The sequence below is a fragment of the Lissotriton vulgaris genome, chromosome 2_1, assembly GCF_964263255.1.
Source record: "Lissotriton vulgaris chromosome 2_1, aLisVul1.2, whole genome shotgun sequence".
Classification (NCBI taxonomy): domain Eukaryota; kingdom Metazoa; phylum Chordata; class Amphibia; order Caudata; family Salamandridae; genus Lissotriton; species Lissotriton vulgaris.
The window spans coordinates 32,118,478-32,137,530 of NC_141687.1; the positions used below are offsets into that span (position 1 = coordinate 32,118,478).

At 47.3% G+C, this 19,053-nt stretch overlaps 1 protein-coding gene across 3 annotated transcripts in view; it reads left to right on the forward strand.

Moving 5' to 3' along the window:
• Nucleotides 1–19,053, forward strand: part of STK16 (serine/threonine kinase 16) — a 291,111-nt gene that overhangs the window by 214,054 nt on the left and 58,004 nt on the right. For all 3 annotated transcript variants that reach the window (XM_086954379.1, XM_086954378.1, XM_086954380.1), the window contains 2 exons: nucleotides 3,180–3,300; nucleotides 10,221–10,316. In XM_086954379.1, coding sequence (XP_086810505.1) covers nucleotides 3,180–3,300; nucleotides 10,221–10,316 — 217 coding nt within the window. The remainder of the gene's footprint in view (nucleotides 1–3,179; nucleotides 3,301–10,220; nucleotides 10,317–19,053) is intronic.

Below are 19,053 nucleotides of genomic sequence, written 5' to 3' on the forward strand. Positions count from 1 at the left end.
CGATTCCTTGTAAGTTGGATAAAGAGTGGATAAGCCCCCATAGTCTCGCTTGCTCGATGCGCATGCGCATCGACAGGCGAGACCTAAAAAAAGATGGAAGAACGCCCTAGGACATAGAAGGTGCCTGAGATACTCTGGACTTCACACTTTTTAGTCTATTATTTTATATTATGAAAAAAAACACCCCGTGAAAATGACACATCAACTTCTATGTGGCAGAATTTTACAAACAGTGGCCTGCTTTCGACGTTGGCGGATGGAGTTTACTCCGTCGGGATGGTGGAGGAAAGTACCTCCGCCATCCCGGTGGACCTCCACTCACCAGATATAGAGGTGCAGTTTGATTTAGCGCGAACTCTACCCGAAGGTATTGAGCGCTTTGCATACTGAGTTGTCAGCAGCCCCTGCGAATAGCTCTCTACGTTGACAGGCACCACCATCAGAGCAGGATCTGAATGCGCGAACAGTTTGATAAACAATCATGTCCCACTGGTAGATACTCCTGTCAGACCTATATCATTTTACTCGAGGCCTACAACCGGCTCAACAACAGGGCGTTCCACAATAATCATTCTTTCCATACAAAATTGTACAAAAATCATTACATTTTATTAAAAGATTTCCCCCTTCCCATTTTGTATATAGTCATCATTTTCTATTTTTTTATAAATATATATTTTTTCAAGTTCTCAATCAGTGAAAACATGAACGTTTCTGTTTTCAAATCTCAATGTGTAGAACAATCAAGTTGACAGTAGAAATATAATTTTTTACATATGCAACATATATTATTTACACACCTGTAAATAATATATGTTGTATATGTAAAAAACGATATGTCTACTATCAACTTCATTGTTCCTGGACACATTGAGATTTGAAAACAGAAACGTTCATGTTTTCACTGATTGAGAACTTGAAAAAAAATATTTTTTCATAGAAAATGATGAATATATATACAAAACGGGGGGAATTAAAAAAAATAAAATGTAATGATTTTTATACAATTTTGTATGGAAAGAAGGATTATTGTGGAACGCCCTGTTGTTGAGCCTGTTGTAAGCCTCCCGTAAAATGATATAGGTCTGACAGGAGTATCGACTTGTGTGATTTTGCTTCTTTTTCTCCCTCACTCTTGAACCTAAAAGTATTTATAGGGGGTACTTTTTAGTGATATTCTGAGCAATCATGTCATCCATGCCAAACATTTTGAAAGATTTTTGTTTTTCAAAAACAAACTCCCACAGTAGGAGTTTGTATTTGAAAAACAAAAACCTCAATCACCGCAACACTCTGGGAGTTTTCTGTCCCAGACAGGAAAAAAAGACTTTACATCATCCACCCTAAATATGTGATCATTATTGCATCCAGTGAATTTTTATTGGATGCAATAAATAAATGTAGCATCCAGCAGGGCCTACTCTCATTTAGTCTTTTTGAGTGTGGTTTCTGTGTTTTTCTGAGGCAGATTGTTTTATCATACGACTTCGGGGTGGGGGGTTATTCAGGTGGGTAGGGCGCATGCTTTTAATTTTGGCCATGCCTCTAGATATGTTCCTAGTGGAGGGAGAGGCACTAGCACCACAGATTGAAGATTTACATTGTAGATAGAGGTAGGCTGAAAATGTTGGCTTAAATTGCACAGTTCTCACGGCTCTGAGCTCGGCTGGAGACTGAGTGCCTAAGAAGATGTTCCGGTGAATAATGTTCTTCCAGTAAAGGCTGAAATCCACAGAATGATGTTTTTGTGGATTGTGTGAATAAAGTGCAGTTCCTGAAGAATGGGGAACAGTTGTCCTGTAGGTGATAGATGTGGATTGATGCATTTAGAGGGAGATATGTAGAGGAGGATGGATTTAGGTTCTATAGCAGGGTCATATTCAGAAGGAAGGAGAGTATGCAAGGGCCAAATTTAGATTTCGGGCGACAGGTTACTGCGTCACAAGGTGACTGATATACATCCTGCCCAAATATAAATCCCATAATATCCTATGGTATTTATATCTCTGTCACGGTTACGACGGAGTAACACGTCCACTCAGGACCTAAGAGATTGAATGCAATAGTTGGCGTCTGCCTCAGGTGTTGGATGCCAGAGGTCACTCTTGGCAGCCTGTTGTCCAACGTGGTGTGCAAGTGAACGCGATCTGGGTTTGGTGGGGAATAGTGAAGCTGTGGAACACCAGACAAACCCTAGGCAGAAGGCCAAGACCTTCGAGCAGAGGCTGCTTCTGTTCCTGAATGCTTCTCTTTGGAGGATCAGTGCTGCATGTGTACGCGAAGTGATGACTGAAGCAATGAAATCAATAACATGGAACTGGATATTCCATTTAAAGAAGCCCTGAAAACATGGCTGCTCAGCAAAGTATTTATGAAGCTTCACTACATTGGTTTCTTCTCCTAAGATAATGGGGAGTGAGGACAATAAAACAAACCAAATCCTGTATTTATTCATGAAGTCCAGGATTTTTGTGTAATGGGCGTTACAGACAGAGGGGCACAGAGTCTGTGTGCTGGGTAGGAATGTACCATTCAAACCTTGACACAAAGGTGAATCCAGACAAGGCACTGGTAACGCCCTGTTGGTGATTGACGTACTCAAGTTAAGCTATGGCCAGATCTAAAATTCAGAGTCATAGTTTCATGTTCCCTATGAAGACTCAAATACTCGGCAAGTACCTTGAGAGGGACAGCTTTTGATTGGCTGAAGTCAACAGAAGGAGGAACTGGATTAATGTAAATGTAAATGTATTGGCATTTATATAGCGCACTACTTACCCGTAGGGTCCCAAGGCGCTTCGACCGCTGCAAAACCCTTCCTGGCTTCCCTGAGAGATGGTCCCTTAATGGGTATCTCCAGGGTGAGACCAGGCATCCCCGGCGGTCTGGTGGGGCGTTAGTGAAGATGAGGCAAGCTAATGCCCAGAGTTGCCGAGTGTGACCGCTGATCAGAGTGGGCACCGAGGCGAGAGAATTATCGAGTCCGCTGACCCTGGTCCAGAAACCTGCCGCGCCGGGAATCGAACCCTGGTCCCGGGCCGTCCTCTGCTCTCGGGTCTGCCGCCTCTAACCAGTGAGCCACACTACTTCACTAATGGATACTAATGGATACTAAGGAATGAATGTATGTGCATGGCTGATGCCTCCTCAGTAATTTCCTGTTCATGTTCTTTTTTCAGGGACCTAAAGCCCACCAACGTGTTACTAGAAGACGATGACCGTCCAGTGCTGATGGACCTGGGCTCAATGAATAAGGCACGCATCGAGGTGGTGAACTCTCGGGAAGCTATGGCACTGCAGGTACCTCAAACTACCCCATAATATTACCCTTCCCTCAACCCTAAATAACCCTTACTACTGCGTAATACTAATGTACCCTGAATCCTAAAAACTCATCACTTCCATATATTGTCCATATATTGCTAACCTTCCATAACCCCCCAAAAAATTACTATCCTTTATCACTACCCTTCCCTGCACCTTAAAAGCCCCTAACTACCCACTTAACACTATCATTCCCTGAACCCTACTAACCCCTTACTTCCACCCTTCACGGAATCCTAAAAGCCCCTAACTACCCGCTGAACGCGGCCAGTCCCTGAACCCTACCAACTCTCTTATTACCACCTTTGACTGAGTCCTAAAAGCCCCTTACTCGTCCCTGCCTGTTGCCCACCTCTCTGTAAATCCTCTCTACTCCAGCAGGAGGGTGCCCGTTGCCCCTGCTACCTTTGCCTTATAAGGCACAACATATTTTGCTTTCCTTTTTCCACAATTTTTTTTCAATTCAGTTTTTTCAGTAGACATTTGTCGACGCAGCCCTTTTACAGTCTACTTTTTTCTCCACAATATTATTTATTGCAGAGTGCTATCTCCTCACTGTACCCCATCAATGTAATTTTTGAATGGCAGATCGGGCAGTGCTTGCACTACCAAAGAGCCTGTCCCCTTTCCATGCACCATCGTGCAGCACTGTCTCTGTGGGTGTTGTGCTGTTGAGCCTGAGCCCTTCCTGTGCCCAGTGTACAGCACTGTCGCTTTGGGTGTTGTGCTGTTGAGCCTGAGCCCTCCCGATGACCCATCGTACAGCACTGTCTCTGTGGGTGTTGTGCTGTTGAGCCCTCCCGTGCCCATCGTACAGCACTGTCGCTTTGGGTGTTGTGCTGTTGAGCCTCAGCCCTCCCTGTGCCCAGTGTACAGCACTGTCGCTGTCTGTGCTGTGCTGGTGAGCCTCAGCCCTTCCTGTGCCCAGTGTACAGCACTGTCGCTGTGGGTGTTATACTGTTGAGCTTCAGCCCTCCCGATGCCCCATCGTTCAGCACTGTTGCTGTGGGTGTTGTGCTGTTGAGCTTGAGCCCTCCTGATGCCCAGTGTACAGCACTGTCACTGTGGGTGTTGTGCTGTTGAGCTTGAGCCCTCCCGTGCCCAGTGTACAGCACTGTGCTGTGGGTGTTGTGCTGTTGAGCCTGAGGCCTCCCTTTGTCCAGTGTACAGCACTGTTGAGCTTCAGCCCTCCTGATGCCCCATCGTTCAGCACTGTTGCTGTGGGTGTTGTGCTGTTGAGCTTGAGCCCTCCTGATGCCCAGTGTACAGCACTGTTGCTGTGGGTGTTGTGCTGTTGAGCTGGAGCCCTCCCGATGCCCCATCGTTCAGCACTGTCGCTGTGGGTGTTATACTGTTGAGCTTGAGCCCTCCCTGTGCCCAGTGTACAGCACTGTCTCTGTGGGTGTTGTGCTGTTGAGCTGGAACCCTCCCGTGCCCAGTGTACAGCACTGTCGCTGTGGGTGTTGTAGTGTTGAGCCTCAGCCCTCCCTGTGCCCACTGTACAGCACTGTCTCTGTGGGTGTTGTAGTGTTGAGCCCCCACCCAAGGCTTCATGTGCGACTTGTATGTAGTATGCTGTATCTTCGCACCACGTGACTCCGTTGTCATGGGGATATACCTTAACCCGGAACGAAGCATCGCCATTGCGATCTATGCTCGTTGCGGGACAGGACTAACTCCAACCCGGTAAGCGCCCCGTTCAGATTCTAGATAACTGCGTAATGAAGTACACCGCGAGAGGCGGTTCTGTTATATTATCTCCTTTACTGTCATTGCAGTTGATGCCACGAAGCAGTTTCCGACTGATCCGGACCTAGTTACGCGACCCCCAGCACGCAAGATCGATTCCCGATCGTTGCTACCTGGTGAGTCCCGCCGTCCGTTTCAGTTTAATCGTATGGGCACTGCATAAACCACTCGCCCTTTTACTGAGACTCTGGTCTTTTAAACCTTTTTCAGAATTACTTACGTAGCACTTTTGTGCACCAGCCCGACCCCGCCACGATCGCCACAGGACCGTGTTCCTTTGGTGAGTTCTACTTGTTGGACATTGTTTTCAATACGTGGTGGTACCATTAGCATCTCTCCACCTGCTAACTTCGGGGTCCTTTGTATTTACATTTCTCAGCCTCGACTCTATCCATTGGGTCAGCAGAACACGCACTATTTGGGGTCGTTACCCTATTAATTTGTGGTAAGCCCCTTTGTTACTCTATTATCCGAGTATAGTATACGTTAATCCCAGTATAATATTCGTCAATTTATTGTACATGGGCAAGTGTTTAGTGATTTGCCGTTTTTTTGACTATCAACAGCTCTTTCACTATAACGACGATCTAATTGGACATGGCACTACGATCTGATTTTATGCCTCTTTATGGTGAGTCTTCCATACTGCTACGGACTAATTGTTAGTCGAACTCTTGAATCCTTGGTTTTTGCTGTCCGGTTGCTGCGGTTTCGGACTGGCAACACTCCGTCTTTCCTCCATAGTACTTCTAGATAGTACTTCTAGTCAGTGCATATTTACTCATTTGTATAATATGAATCTAATACGTATTGAGTTAAGTGAAGTCACGGACATCTATATATGTGGCTTATGAATTCTATGTCGCAAGAATTGCTTTCTTCCCTACACCTCATGTGATTACTGATGTGCTTTCCCTCCTTTTTTTGAAACTAATTTGGGATTCAATTCCGTATTTTAATTCATATATTCTACATTGAATAGGTGTGTCCCCCTTTCCCCCGTCCTGATGAAGACCCTACAGCAAGGATAAACCTACCTGCGCAATAGAGGGTCGAAACGTCGACAACCACCCTTATCACCAACTCCACGCCCTGACCTTTCATTTATTGAACTTGTTGGAGTATGCTGTTCTTTTGAAATAATAATCTGAACTTTGCGGTCCTCATTCCTACACGTATTGTGTAATATGGACGAGTAATGCCAATTGTTTGATTTAATTGTCACGAGAAAATTTTCCTTCTTCCTCCCTCCACTATTTCCTCACAAGAACACTTCCCCATCCCTTGCTCTTCTATTTCTTTGGGGCACTTCATGAATTATTTTTCAAATGTCAATATACGTTATATACTTGTTATAACCATTCACATTGTGATTAAAACAGTGTGAATAGACTTCTTTTGTGATTTGTTTATTATAGTTTCTGTATTGTATATTGTCCTTTGATTACTGGGACTCTTCCTTCTTAACGCATTGATCACCCAGGTCCCAGTGACATTAGTTGGGTACAACCCCCTACTTATATCCCGTATCTTCAGTACAGTCTGTTCCTTCCCACTGCAATATGGCACCTTGTCCTACCACAAAGGCCTTACCTCCCATGTGCCCCCTTTTTCTCAACTGTGACATTGGAGCCATCTTATCACAGGGTGTGGCTACCTCTCTGAGACATCTCACAGCTGACAGGGCGGGTATAATACTATACCTCATATACCCATCCAAAGCACCTGTCATTAGGCGTTGGCATTGCAGATATCATACTGGAGTGAGTCCTCACTCTTGGGCTGACCCGACATCACTGGCACTGTAGGTATCCTGTAGGCCGACCCCTCCCTGTGCCCCGTCATACAGCACCGCACTGCAGAGTTACACTCTCCTTGTTCCCATACCTTACAGCATGTGTCCCTGTTCCCCTACAGCACAGCGATGGCACGTGGCACTCGGCCTCATACAGCGCTAGCTTTGCAGGTGTTGCTCCATAGACCCTGCACTGGCTCTGTTGAACTGCGGTGGGAGACCTGTTCCCTCATTTTGCCCCATCAGACGGTCCTGTCACAGCAGATGTAATACTGTACTGCGCTTTTGTTACAAGGGGCTGATTTTACAGCACTGCTGCAAAACCGGCCCCAGCAACAACGACCCCACTGGTAAAACCAGCTCCCACACTTCTGGCCCACCAGGGAAACACCTGGTGCCCGCTACGGCCAGTCCAGCACTGCGCTGCCCCAGGGGTGTTAAAACTGGGGAGTCCATCGCCCACTTCTTACGGAGCTGACTTTCCATGTATCACCCCTTTGGCCCTGTCTGCTCCCCATTCCTCTTTAGTAAAACACTGATAATGAAGGTATCACAGCCTAGGGCTTCTTCCTCGTCACCCCTCTCTGCCCATTTGAACAGCACTGGCTCAGCAGATACCTCAGAGGATAGCCTGCCTCCTCCTTGTGGCCCCATCTCAGGAGGCTTTTGTAACGCTGAGCTCATCTCCCAGGAGAGCTGGTGTCTGACAGAGCTTGTCCTGCATGGATCACGCCATTGAGGTTTTCTTCTCCTCAGGCCTGCATCTTACAGAGCTGCTATTGGACCTACAGATATCGTATCACAGAGCTTGTCCTGCATGGATCACGACATTGAGGTTTTCTTCTCTTCAGGCCTGCATCTTACAGTGCTGCCATTGCAGGTGTCAGACCTTTGGCTGGACCTACAGATATCGTATCACAGAGCGGGGCCAGTTCCTTTGCCCTTTGTATGGCACTAGCAATGCCGGTACAACAGAGTCTGTCCCTTCACTGTGCCCTAGAGTATAGTGCTGGCTCTTGTGGCATTGGTTCTGTAGCTATCAAACGATCACTTAATGAAATGATGAAATGAAATGAATGAATGAAACTGAAATGAATGAAACTTATATAGCGCACGACTTACCCTGGGGCATCTCAGCGCTTGCTTAGGGAACCCGTCCTGGTATTCCCCTGTGAGATACCCTGGCAGGGTATCCACAAGGTGAAAGCCAGGCATCCCACCGCGAGGGGCCATTGTGGAGATTAAGCAAGCTATTGCCCAGAGTCGCAGAGTGTGAACCCGTGAGTCGAGAAGGCACCGGAGCGAGAATTAACGAGTCCGTGGAATTTTTGAGCCCAAGACCCGCCGAGGCGGGGAATTGAACCCTGGTCCCGGGCCGAACTCAAGCTCCAGGTCTGCCGCCTCTAACCCCTGAGCCACACTTCTCCACCCTCCTTGTGCCTACATTGAACAGCTCTGCTGCAGCAACTTTCATACCATTCAGCCCGTCCCCTGTCTGTGCCTGTATATTACAGTGCTGACACCACGTGTATCACACTGTGGCACTTGTCCTATCCCTATGCCACTTAAAGATGTGTCCTTTATTATTGACGGGATTGCTGACATTGCTGCATAGATTCTGTCCCCTCACTGCGTCCCTGTCGCACAGTGATAGCGCCGTAGATTTTCTACCACATGGCCTTTCCCCTCCATGTGCCCATTCGCACAGCGAATGCATTGCAGCTATCACACTGGACCGGAAACAAGCATCCTGGGACCGGTTTCGGGCCAACAGCCCTCATCAGCCAGGCTAGCTTGAATCCAGTGGCATGAAGAGCACGGGACCCATGTCTGGGCATACCATGCCAACATAGGGCGAACAAAGCAAACACAAGGAGATGATGGATGGAGTGTTGAACATTGCAAGCACTCACCCCCAGTCAACTGATCTGGGTTGAATCCATCATCATTCCTTAGCCCACTCCGCCACCCCAGTTCAGACCCAGCCATATGCAAATCAGTCTGAACCTGTGCCTCATGGGAACAGTCCAGCCCGAACTACCAAGCTGTGTCTTCCCTGGACTGGAAATAAGCATCCTGGGACCGGTTTGGGGGTGACACCCCTCATCAGCCAGGCTAGCTTGAATCCACTGGCAAAGTGAGCAAGGGACCCAGGCAAACACAAGGAGATGATGAACAGAGAATGATGGATTAAACCCAGATCCTTCTGACTGGGGGTGAATGTTTGCATTTTCCAGCATTCTGTCCATGAATTGTTTCTTTTGCATATGTCACCCTAAGTGGGAAGGGTGTGTCAAGACGTGGGTCATGTGCTCACTACACCACTGGATTCAAGCTAGTCTGGCTGATGTAGGGTGATGCCCTGAAACTGGTCCCAGTATGCTTGTTTCCGATCCAGGGAGGAACTGGCTTGGCAGTTCGGGCTCGACTTTTCCCACAAGGAACAGGGTCAAGACTGATACTTGCATATGGCTGGGTCCAAACTGGGGAGGTGTGGTGCGCAAAAGAACAATGGATTAAACCCAGATCCTTGTGACTAGGGGTGAATGTTTGCATTGTCCAGCATTCCGGTCATCAATTGTTTCTTTTGCATATTACTAGTACTCCAGTCGTACATCGCTGGCATTGCAGCCATCGGTCTGAAGAGCCTGTGCTCTCATGTGCCCCTGACGTACTTTGCTGCCACGCAGGTATCACCCATAGAGCTGGTGCCTTCCTAGGGTCCAGTCATACAGCGCTGGCATTGCAGCTATTGTACTGTAGAGCCTATGCCCTCATGTGCCCCTGACGTACATTACTGCCACACAGGTATCACCCCGGTGAGGTGGTTCCTTCCTAGTGTCCAGTCATACAGCGCTGGCATTGCATCTATCGTACTGTAGAGCCTGTGCCCTCACATGCCCCTGACGTACATCACTTCAACGCAGGTGTCACCCCATAGAAGTGGCACCTTCCTAGGGCTCAAGTCTTACAGCGCTGGCATTGCAGCTATTGTACTGTAGAGCCTATGCCCTCATGTGCCCCTGACGTACATCACTGCCACACAGGTATCACCCCGGTGAGGTGGTTCCTTCCTAGTGTCCAGTCATACAGCTCTGGCATTGCAGCTATCGTACTGTAGAGCCAGTGCCCTCTGTGTGCCCCTGATGTACATCGTTGCCACACAGATATTACCCCATAGAGGTAGTGCCTTTCCTAGGCTCCACTCACACAGCGCTGACAGTGGTTCTGAAGGTTTTGATGAGAGATGTTCTTCCCTCCATGTCCCATGTGTTTGTACTTGTGTTGAGGCTCAGGGCTGTGGCCTTTCTGCTCCATGTGTGAGCAATAAGCTTGTTTCTCTTATTTGCAGGATTGGGCCTCCCAGCGCTGTACCATTTCCTACCGGGCGCCAGAGCTCTTTAATGTAGAAAGTCAGTGTGTAATCGATGAGCGGACAGACATTTGGGTAAGGAAAGTGGACACTGCTACTTACTGTACCTCAGTTTGTACTTGTAATGATGCTACTTAACCATGAACTTCACATCCTAAGTAATCATTAAAGTAATACTGTTAATAAGTTATCAAACATTCCCTCTCCCCTGGTATACATACTAAGAAACATTTTTGCTGAGCACAAGCATTTAGCAGTCGGCTTACCCTTTAAGATATCAGCAGCTATGTCTTGTGATATAGGGTTAGTCTTTGTTTCAGATCGCAGGCTTCATGGTTTGTATCTTGATATTTATTCAACCGAACGTATGCATCTCAGACCTGATGCTGTTTGCAGATTATTTTTACATTTGGTCTGATATATTATTGCAAAGTTATCCTTGTGCCCTGTGCACCACCGTTTTTTTCTGACTGATACTGGTGGCTCGGTCCAGGCCCAGTACCAGTGCTGTGTTGAAACACAGTGAAAACAAACACATACATTAGGGTACACTATGTGTTAGTGTACCCCTATGATTGGCGTGTCCTACCCTATAAGTCCCTAGTGCATAATAGGGCAGGGAGATTAAAACTACCTATAAGTCTCTAGTATATAATAGGGCACAGTAGTTTAGAGGTCAGCTGCCCGTTCTGTGCTTGCATGTGTGCACTACTGAGGCCTGGGGTCAGTTTAAAAGCAGCCCTGTGTTGCATCACTTCTTCTAAACGTAATTTGTGCCTAAACTCGACTTTGGTAGTATGGGCACTTAAAAAGTTATAATCTACAATAGTCTGGCATAGTAGGTACCCCCATGGTCTCACCTAAGTATCCCAGGGGCGGGGAGTAATGTACTTATAGAGAAGGCCCTTATAAAATAAGTTTTATATGCCCTGGGGATCGAGAAATTGTGCACATATCACTTCCCCAATGTAGTAAAGTGCTTCCCAAAATAGACTCAGCAGCACTGCGGAGTGATGATCTAGATTATGTTTGCACATTCAGGACCCCTAAAGTCTAACCCGAGGTGTCCAGGGATGGAGGTCCTGTAGCTATAAGCAGGGCCCTTATAAAAGATGTTATATATGCCCTGGTGTTGGAGAGATAGCACATTTCAATTTTCCCTTTGTAGATCCCCAGCCACATAGAATAAAATTGCAATAGTTTATTAATGCATAACCATCACTAGGAATTTAAGAACATATTATTCAAGGGCTTAGGACAATGGTAGTGATAATATGCCATTGTTGAATGTATCTTAAAGTATACAGAAAAGAAGTTATAAGACTTTTTTGGCTGTAAGAAAGAATTCCGCCTTCTTGTGGTCTTCCCTGATTGGTCACAGTTAACAGGATTAGCCAGGCTGCTTTGATGAAGTGATAAGTGGCTAACTGTGGGGTGGTGCAGAAGCAGATCAGGACTCGATTACCTCTAGTTTAGTGTTTTTATTCTTAACAAGGAGTTTCTACTAGAAAGCAAGTCGCTTATAATCTCTTTACAAGAACAGTCTCTTGAAATAAGGAACACAGCACTCTTCCGGTGCAAAGCCTTCTGGTATTTGTAGTCGGTTTGGCCTCTTCGGTTAGACTCCGAACGGTATGGTTTCTTGGGTCAGGATTGATGTTGGCCGTAGATCACCGTTACCCAGAAGAAAAAGGAAACAAAAAGAATTCTGTAAGGGGACTATTCCGGAGCGTATTTGGACGCGGGAGCAGGGAAAGTGTGGGGAGCTGTCACCTCGACTATCTCCAGTGAACATGCATGTGCTATAACCTTACGCCGGCAACTGGCCCCTTTACTCTGAAGCTTCCCCTCCCTTCACCCTCTCCAATGCGCGGCCCAAGACAGAGGAAATACGCCCCCGTACCTAGTGGAGCCACGTCCCTCCAGGGCCGTGGCTCGAGTTGACGCGTTGCCAGGTAGGGTCTGGCTGCCCGTCTGTTCCGCCTTTGGGTTCTTCGTCTCGACGAGTCTTCTCCTTCGTGGCGTCGGCTTCTGTCCGCAGGTCTTCAGCGCTATCCTCTGGAAACACCGAGTAGGTTCGAGCAAGCGTTCTCCCGTGGCGTTCTGCAGCCGTTGGTCCTGGCGAACGATGACTTTCTTCGGCGGCATCCCATTTCAAGGACTCCGCCCCACGTGACATGCACGTCTCCTCCGGGAAGCCTGACGCCTTAACCACATGGCTGCTGGGCGTTTTCCCCCCCTGTGCTGGAAAATGCCATTTTAGTGGCACTATGACGAGCTGAGCTCGTCATCGGCACACGACACCCGTGGGTGATGACAAGCTCAGCTCGTCATCAGCATCGAAAGGGTTAAAGGGCCAGTGATCCCCGGTCCAGCTCTGCAGAAACATGAGAGAAGACAGGGATAGGTAAGGGGGAAACTGTTCTCAGAACCTTTACGGTGGATAACTTCAAATGAGAAGGGTTGCAACGAGAGGAACCACCTGAGGATGCGCGGATTGTTTCCCTTATTGCGACTCATCCATTGTAAAGGGGCATGGTCCTTGAAAAGTAGGAAATGGGCACCCTCCAGATAATAACGGAGTTTCTCAATGGCCCACTTAATAGCTAGGCACTCTTTCTCAATTATAGGATATCTTTGCTCCCTAGGAAACAGTTTCCGGCTGATGAAAATGACAGGATGTTCAATGCCATCTGGCGCAGTTTGTGACAACACGGCACCTAGACCATGTTCGGAGAAAGTGTGTAGTAGGAAGGGTTGTGAAAAATCAGGTGAGCGGAGAACAGGGGCAGAAGTCATGGCTTTCTTTAAGTCCTGAAAGGCTTTCCTAGCAGCAGGTGTGGGTTGTTGTAGGTCCTTGTTTTTGATATGCTTTTGTAGTAAATCCGTTAAAGGTGTTGCTAGCTCTGAATATTGGGGAATGAAACACCTGTAATATCCAAGGAGCCCCAGAAACGCCCTAACTTCTTTTTTTGTAGATGGAAAAGGGGCCTCTACTATAGCTTTCACCTTTTCTGACTGGGGTTCTATGACTCCGTTACCCAAAAGATAGCTTAGGTATTTCACCTTCCTAAATCCGGCATTTGATTTTTTTGCGTTCACATGTAAGCCAGCGGCTTGAAGAGCGGCAAACACTTGGGTACAGTGTTGGAGATGAGTCTCCCAATCAGGACTAAAGATGACTATGTCATCTAGGTAAGCTGAGGAATATTGCTGGTGGTTTTGCAATACCTGGTTCATTAATCGTTGGAAAGTAGCAGGCGCCCCATGCAACCCAAAGGGAAGGACCGTAAACTCGTAAAGGCCGTTGGGAGTAGCGAAAGCGGTCTTTTCTTGCTCCTCCTCTTTAAGTGGCACCTGCCAATAACCTTTAGTAAGGTCAAGCGTGGTAATGAACTGGGCTTCTCCTAGTTTCTCTATCAGCTCGTCCACCCTAGGGATGGGATAGGAATCACACTTTGAAATGGAATTCACAGCGCGAAAATCAATGCAAAAGCGGACAGGCCCATCCGGTTTTGGCACTAATGCAATAGGGGAAGACCAGTTGCTGGTTGAGGGTTTGATAACACCCAAGTCTAGCATGTTTTCTACTTCTTTCTCAATCGCCATCCTTCTAGCAGCTGGTATTCTATACGGTTTTTGTTTTATGATTTTTCCTGGCTGAGTGGTGATGGTATGTTCTGCTAGGGAGGTTCTTCCTGGTAAATCAGAGAAGATGTGTGCAAAAGGGGCTAAGGCATTCTGCAGGGTGTTCTCCTGATCCTTGGTTAGTTCTGGATCAATGACCAGCTGGTTGAGTGTAGAGGTGGAAGAAGAGAGATATTCGACGTGTTGTACGTCTTGAGGAGGAGGACCTAGCCATTTCTTAAGAAGATTTATGTGGTAAAGTTGGCACTTTCTGGGAGTGATTTGTATCTTATAGGACGTAAGTCCGACCTTTTCTGTCACCTTATAGGGACCTTGCCAACCAGATCTGGGTTTTCCTATGGCAGAAGGCAACATAACCAAGACCCAGTCACCCACAGATAACTGTCTCCACTTCTTCCCTTTATTGCAGAGTATTTGCTGTTTAGTTTGGGCTTTTTCCAAATTGGAATCAGCAAACTCTCTTAGTTTGTGTAATTTGGAACGTAGACCCCTGGTATAGTCAAGAAACGATTTTGTTTCTTCCTCCTTTTCTTGTTCCCAAACCTCTTTAGTTATTTCTAGGAGACTTCTGGGTTCTCTTCCATATAACAGTTGGAAGGGAGAGCATCCTAAACTAGATTGTACTTGACACCGTATCACGTACAAAGCAAGAGGAAGTAACATGTCCCACTCTCTCCCCTCTACAGATAAGAGTTTTTTTAGGGTTAGCTTTAAAGTGGCGTTGTAACGTTCACTCAAACCATCCGTTTGGGGATGATATACGGATGTTTTGATGTGGGAGATGTCTAACGTTTTACATATTTGTTTCATCAATTTTGAAACAAAAGGGGTTCCTTGATCAGTGAGGATTTCCCTAGGGAACCCAACGCGAGAAAACCGTTCCATCAATTTTTCTGAAATGTTCTGGATGGTAGGGGTTCTTAATGGAAAGGCTTCCGGATATCTGGTCGCATAGTCCACTACTACCAGAGCATATACAAGGCCTTTTTTGTGCGTGGAAGGGGCCCGAAAAGGTCCATTCCAACCCTTTCAAAAGGGTTGCCTATAACTGGAAGAGGTTGCAAGGGAACTGCTGGGGGTGTATATGGGTTCTTTCTCTGACAGACCTAACACTCTTGACAGAACTTTGTGACATGTGAGAATATCCCTGGCCAGTAAAAATGTTGTAACAACATTTGTGTGGTCTTTTGCGCTCCTCTATGCCCTGCCAAGAGATGAGAGTGTGCGAAAAAAAGAACTCGTTCCCTAAATGCTTGAGGTACTAACAACTGAGGAGTATCTCCCTGTTTCCCTACCCTATACAACAATTCGTTCTGTAGTACAAAAGAAGGGTAGGAGGAAGAGGGTCGCCCTGCCTGCTCCCAAGCTGGTCGAAGGGTTGGGTAATTTTTCTGGGCATATCTAAAACTTGTATCTAGAAGCCAAGGGTCATGAGTAAGGAGTTTGGAACGTTGTGGCAACGGGTGTTTTTGTAGTCTTTCCTGCAAGAGGAACAGGAAGGACAGGTTATCTGACCTATTATCATCTGTTCTGGGAGGGTAGGGACAACCCCAAGCCTAACATCCAAGGTCTGCCCCGTAGGAAGGAGCACTGGAATTTCTATCAAAGGATAGGCCCTTACATCCCCATGGACGCACCTGATAGGTACTGTTCCGCTCACTACACCCTTGGAAGGAGGAACCAATGACTCGAAGATGACGGACTGTTTACACCCGGAATCAAGGAGAGCTTTTATTGTTGTCCCTTCCACTTGTACACTTACGTGAAAACTAGGACCCAGTTCTGATGAATACAAAATGGAACGTGGTATGCATCCAATGTCCATAGGTTCTTCCTGCGGTCTCTTCCTGGGACAGTTCCTAGCAGTATGGCTCCATTCTCCACATTCAAAGCATTGTGGGTTACGTAATGGAGGAGGGTCTAACTTAAAAGGTCTAGGCTTCACAGGCTCCAGGTTTGGCTTCAGAGGTTTCTTTTCTGGTTTACCCTGACCAGCTGTGATTTTTGGGGGGTTTTCTGTGTCCCAAGGTAAGGCTCTAGGTTGTGCTCTGTAAAATGTTGTGGCCATCTCTACAGCTTGTTCTGGGCTAAGGTGATGGTGTTGTTTAAGCCACCTATGAATAGGATACGGGAGAGCCTCTAGATACTGCTCCAAATATATCATCGCCATGATCTCGTCTTTGGCATGTTTATGAGGCTGCAACCACTTATCAGCAGCTCCCTTTAACTTGAAATACAATGTTTTTGGGTTGTCGGATGACGTACCCCTCTCTTTTCTGAATTTTACCCTATAGGCCTCACCATCCATACCCGTGTGGTCTAGGATAAGGTCTTTAATTTCCTTATAGGAGGCATTGCCATTAGGGTTAGCCACTTGGTAAGCAGCTTGGGCTTCTCCGGTTAGAAAAGGAGCAAGGAAGAAAGGCCACTTAGCTCCGGGCCACCCAGAGGCTCGTGCCGCCCTTTCAAAATTGAGAAGGAAGGCATCGGGGTCCTCTCCAGCTGTGTACTTTTGGAGTGAAACATTAGGACCAGTACCTGCTCGTATTTGTAGTTGGGTGGTTAGCTCTCTCCGGTCGTCAGCCACTTTTAACATTTGGTCAGCATGATTTGCCAGTCCGTCTTTTATAAGTTCCCGGTCAGCGTTGGCAGAGGACGTTTGTTTTTCCACTACCCATTCTAGTTTTTCCTGTCCCCAAATTAACTGTTGAATGAGGTTTTCAATGTTGGAGGCGCCTAAAATCCCACTTCTGACACCAGGTGTGGGGTGGTGCAGAAGCAGACCAGGACTCGATAACCTCTAGTTTAGTGTTTTTATTCTTAACAAGGAGTTTCTACTAGAAAGCAAGTCGCTTATAATCTCTTTACAAGAACAGTCTCTTGAAATAAGGAACACAGCACTCTTCCGGTGCAAAGCCTTCTGGTATTTGTAGTCGGTTTGGCCTCTTCGATTAGACTCCTAACGGTATGGTTTCTTGGGTCAAGATTGATGTTGGCCGTAGATCACCGTTACCCAGAAGAAAAAGGAAACAAAAAGAATTCTGTAAGGGGACTATTCCGGAGCGTATTTGGACGCGGGAGCAGGGAAAGTGTGGGGAGCTGTCACCTCGACCATCACCAGTGAACATGCGTGTGCTATAACCTTACGCCGGCAACTGGCCCCTTTACTCTGAAGCTTCCCCTCCCTTGACCCCCTCCAATGCGCGGCCCCAGACAGAGGAAATACGCCCCCGTACCTTGTGGAGCCACGTCCCTCCAGGGCCGGGCTCGAGTTGACGCGTTGCCAGGTAGGGTCTGGCTGCCCGTCTGTTCCGCCTTCGGGTTCTTCGTCTCAACGAGTCTTCTCCTTCGTGGCGTCGGCTTCTGTCCGCAGGTCTTCAGCGCTATCCTCTGGAAACACCGAGTTGGTTCCAGCAAGCGTTCTCCCGTGGCGTTCTGCAGCCGTTGGTCCTGGCGAACGACGACTTTCCTCGGCGGCATCCCATTTCAAGGACTCCGCCCCCCGTGACATGCACGTCTCCTCCGGGAAGCCTGACGCCTTAAAGGGCCAGTGATCCCCGGTCCAGCTCTGCAGAAACATGAGAGAAGACGGGGATAGGTAAGGGGGAAACTGTTCCGCGGCGTCCAACGCAAGCGTTTCTGATTGTACGTCCGGTTCTTCCTCACACTAACCCAGTGAGAGGCCATCTGGTAGAGAGAGCTCTGCTATACAGGAACGCCAGAGCAGGGGGAGGGGTCATAAAGCACTGAGCTTCAAAGGGGAAATAGGACAGGCAAGGAATGCCAGGTCCATCTACCCCCATCCCCTCTGACCCAGCCAGGTGGCAGGCTTAAGGCAGGAAACAGGTTCTCTCAAACAAAAAGCATTCCAACATGGCATCCTGTCCATGCATACGTGTCATCATGTGTCCAGCAATTATTATTTTTTTAACTTTATTAATGCTTTATAAATTTAGTTAGGCAGTCCTATTTTTTGAGGGTGGGTACTTTTGGCCTTGCCAATCATCGTTCTCATCTTATTCCTTGTTTGTACACAAAGGCATAATAAACAGCTACTATAGCAGCAGGTTCCGGCTGATGACTGGGATATTGAACATTTGAATATAGTGTGTTATGATTCCAGGATGAAATCTGTAGAGTGTGTGCTTCTGCTTGACTGAGCTGTTCACATGCTCAGACCCTACAATGTTTTCATTCCACATTATAGAAGACCAGCATTATTCCATTATATTGTCTGCTGGATCATACTTCACTGAGTTCGTTTTTTACTCGATCATAGCTCAACCAAGAGCTGATTTTCAGTTCAAAGCATCTATCGTTGTAGTGAGATGCCACAACCCATGATGATTTCATGGACGCCTCGGGATCAATATACAGACCGTGAGCGGTACGTATAACCACAATCGGATTGTGCCCGATTATCAAAAGGATTCAGAGAAGGGGGTGGTGATGAACAGTGTCTGAATTAAGCAGACCACTCTTACCCAGTCCAAAGATCAGGGCTTGATCCATCACCGTTTTTTTGCTCACTGCACCATCCCAGCTCAGAACCCGGCTACATGCAAATTAGTCTGTTCCTGTCCCAGTGCATGATGGGAACAGGGCAAACCAAACTACCAAGCCAATTCTTATACTGGGAAGGAAACAAGCTTCCGGGGACCGGTTTCTGGCATTTCAGCCGTCGTCGGCCCGGCTTGCTTGAATCCTGATGGTGCAGTGAGCAAGGGACTCATGTCTGAGTATACCCTGCCACACCTATAGTGGCCAAAAACGATTCAGAAAAGGGGTTGGTGATGAACAACACCATCAGGATTCAAGCAAGCCGGGCCGAAGACTGCTGAAATGCCAGAAACCGGTCCCCGGAAGCTTGTTTCCTTTCCAGTATAAGAATTGGCTTGGTAGTTTGGTCTGCCCTGTCCCCATGATGCACTGAGCCAGGGACAGACTAATTTGCATGTAGCCAGGTCCTGAGCTGGGATGGTGCAGTGAGCTAAAAAACGGTGATGGATCAAGCCCTGATCTTTGGACTGAGTAGGAGTGTTCTGCTTAATTCAGATACTCTGTCCACCACCACCCCCTTTTCTGAATCGATTATCAAAAGGACGTTCACTTAACCATGCTTTACTACAGCTTACACTACTTGATTGGGGAGTAGAAGCGTCAT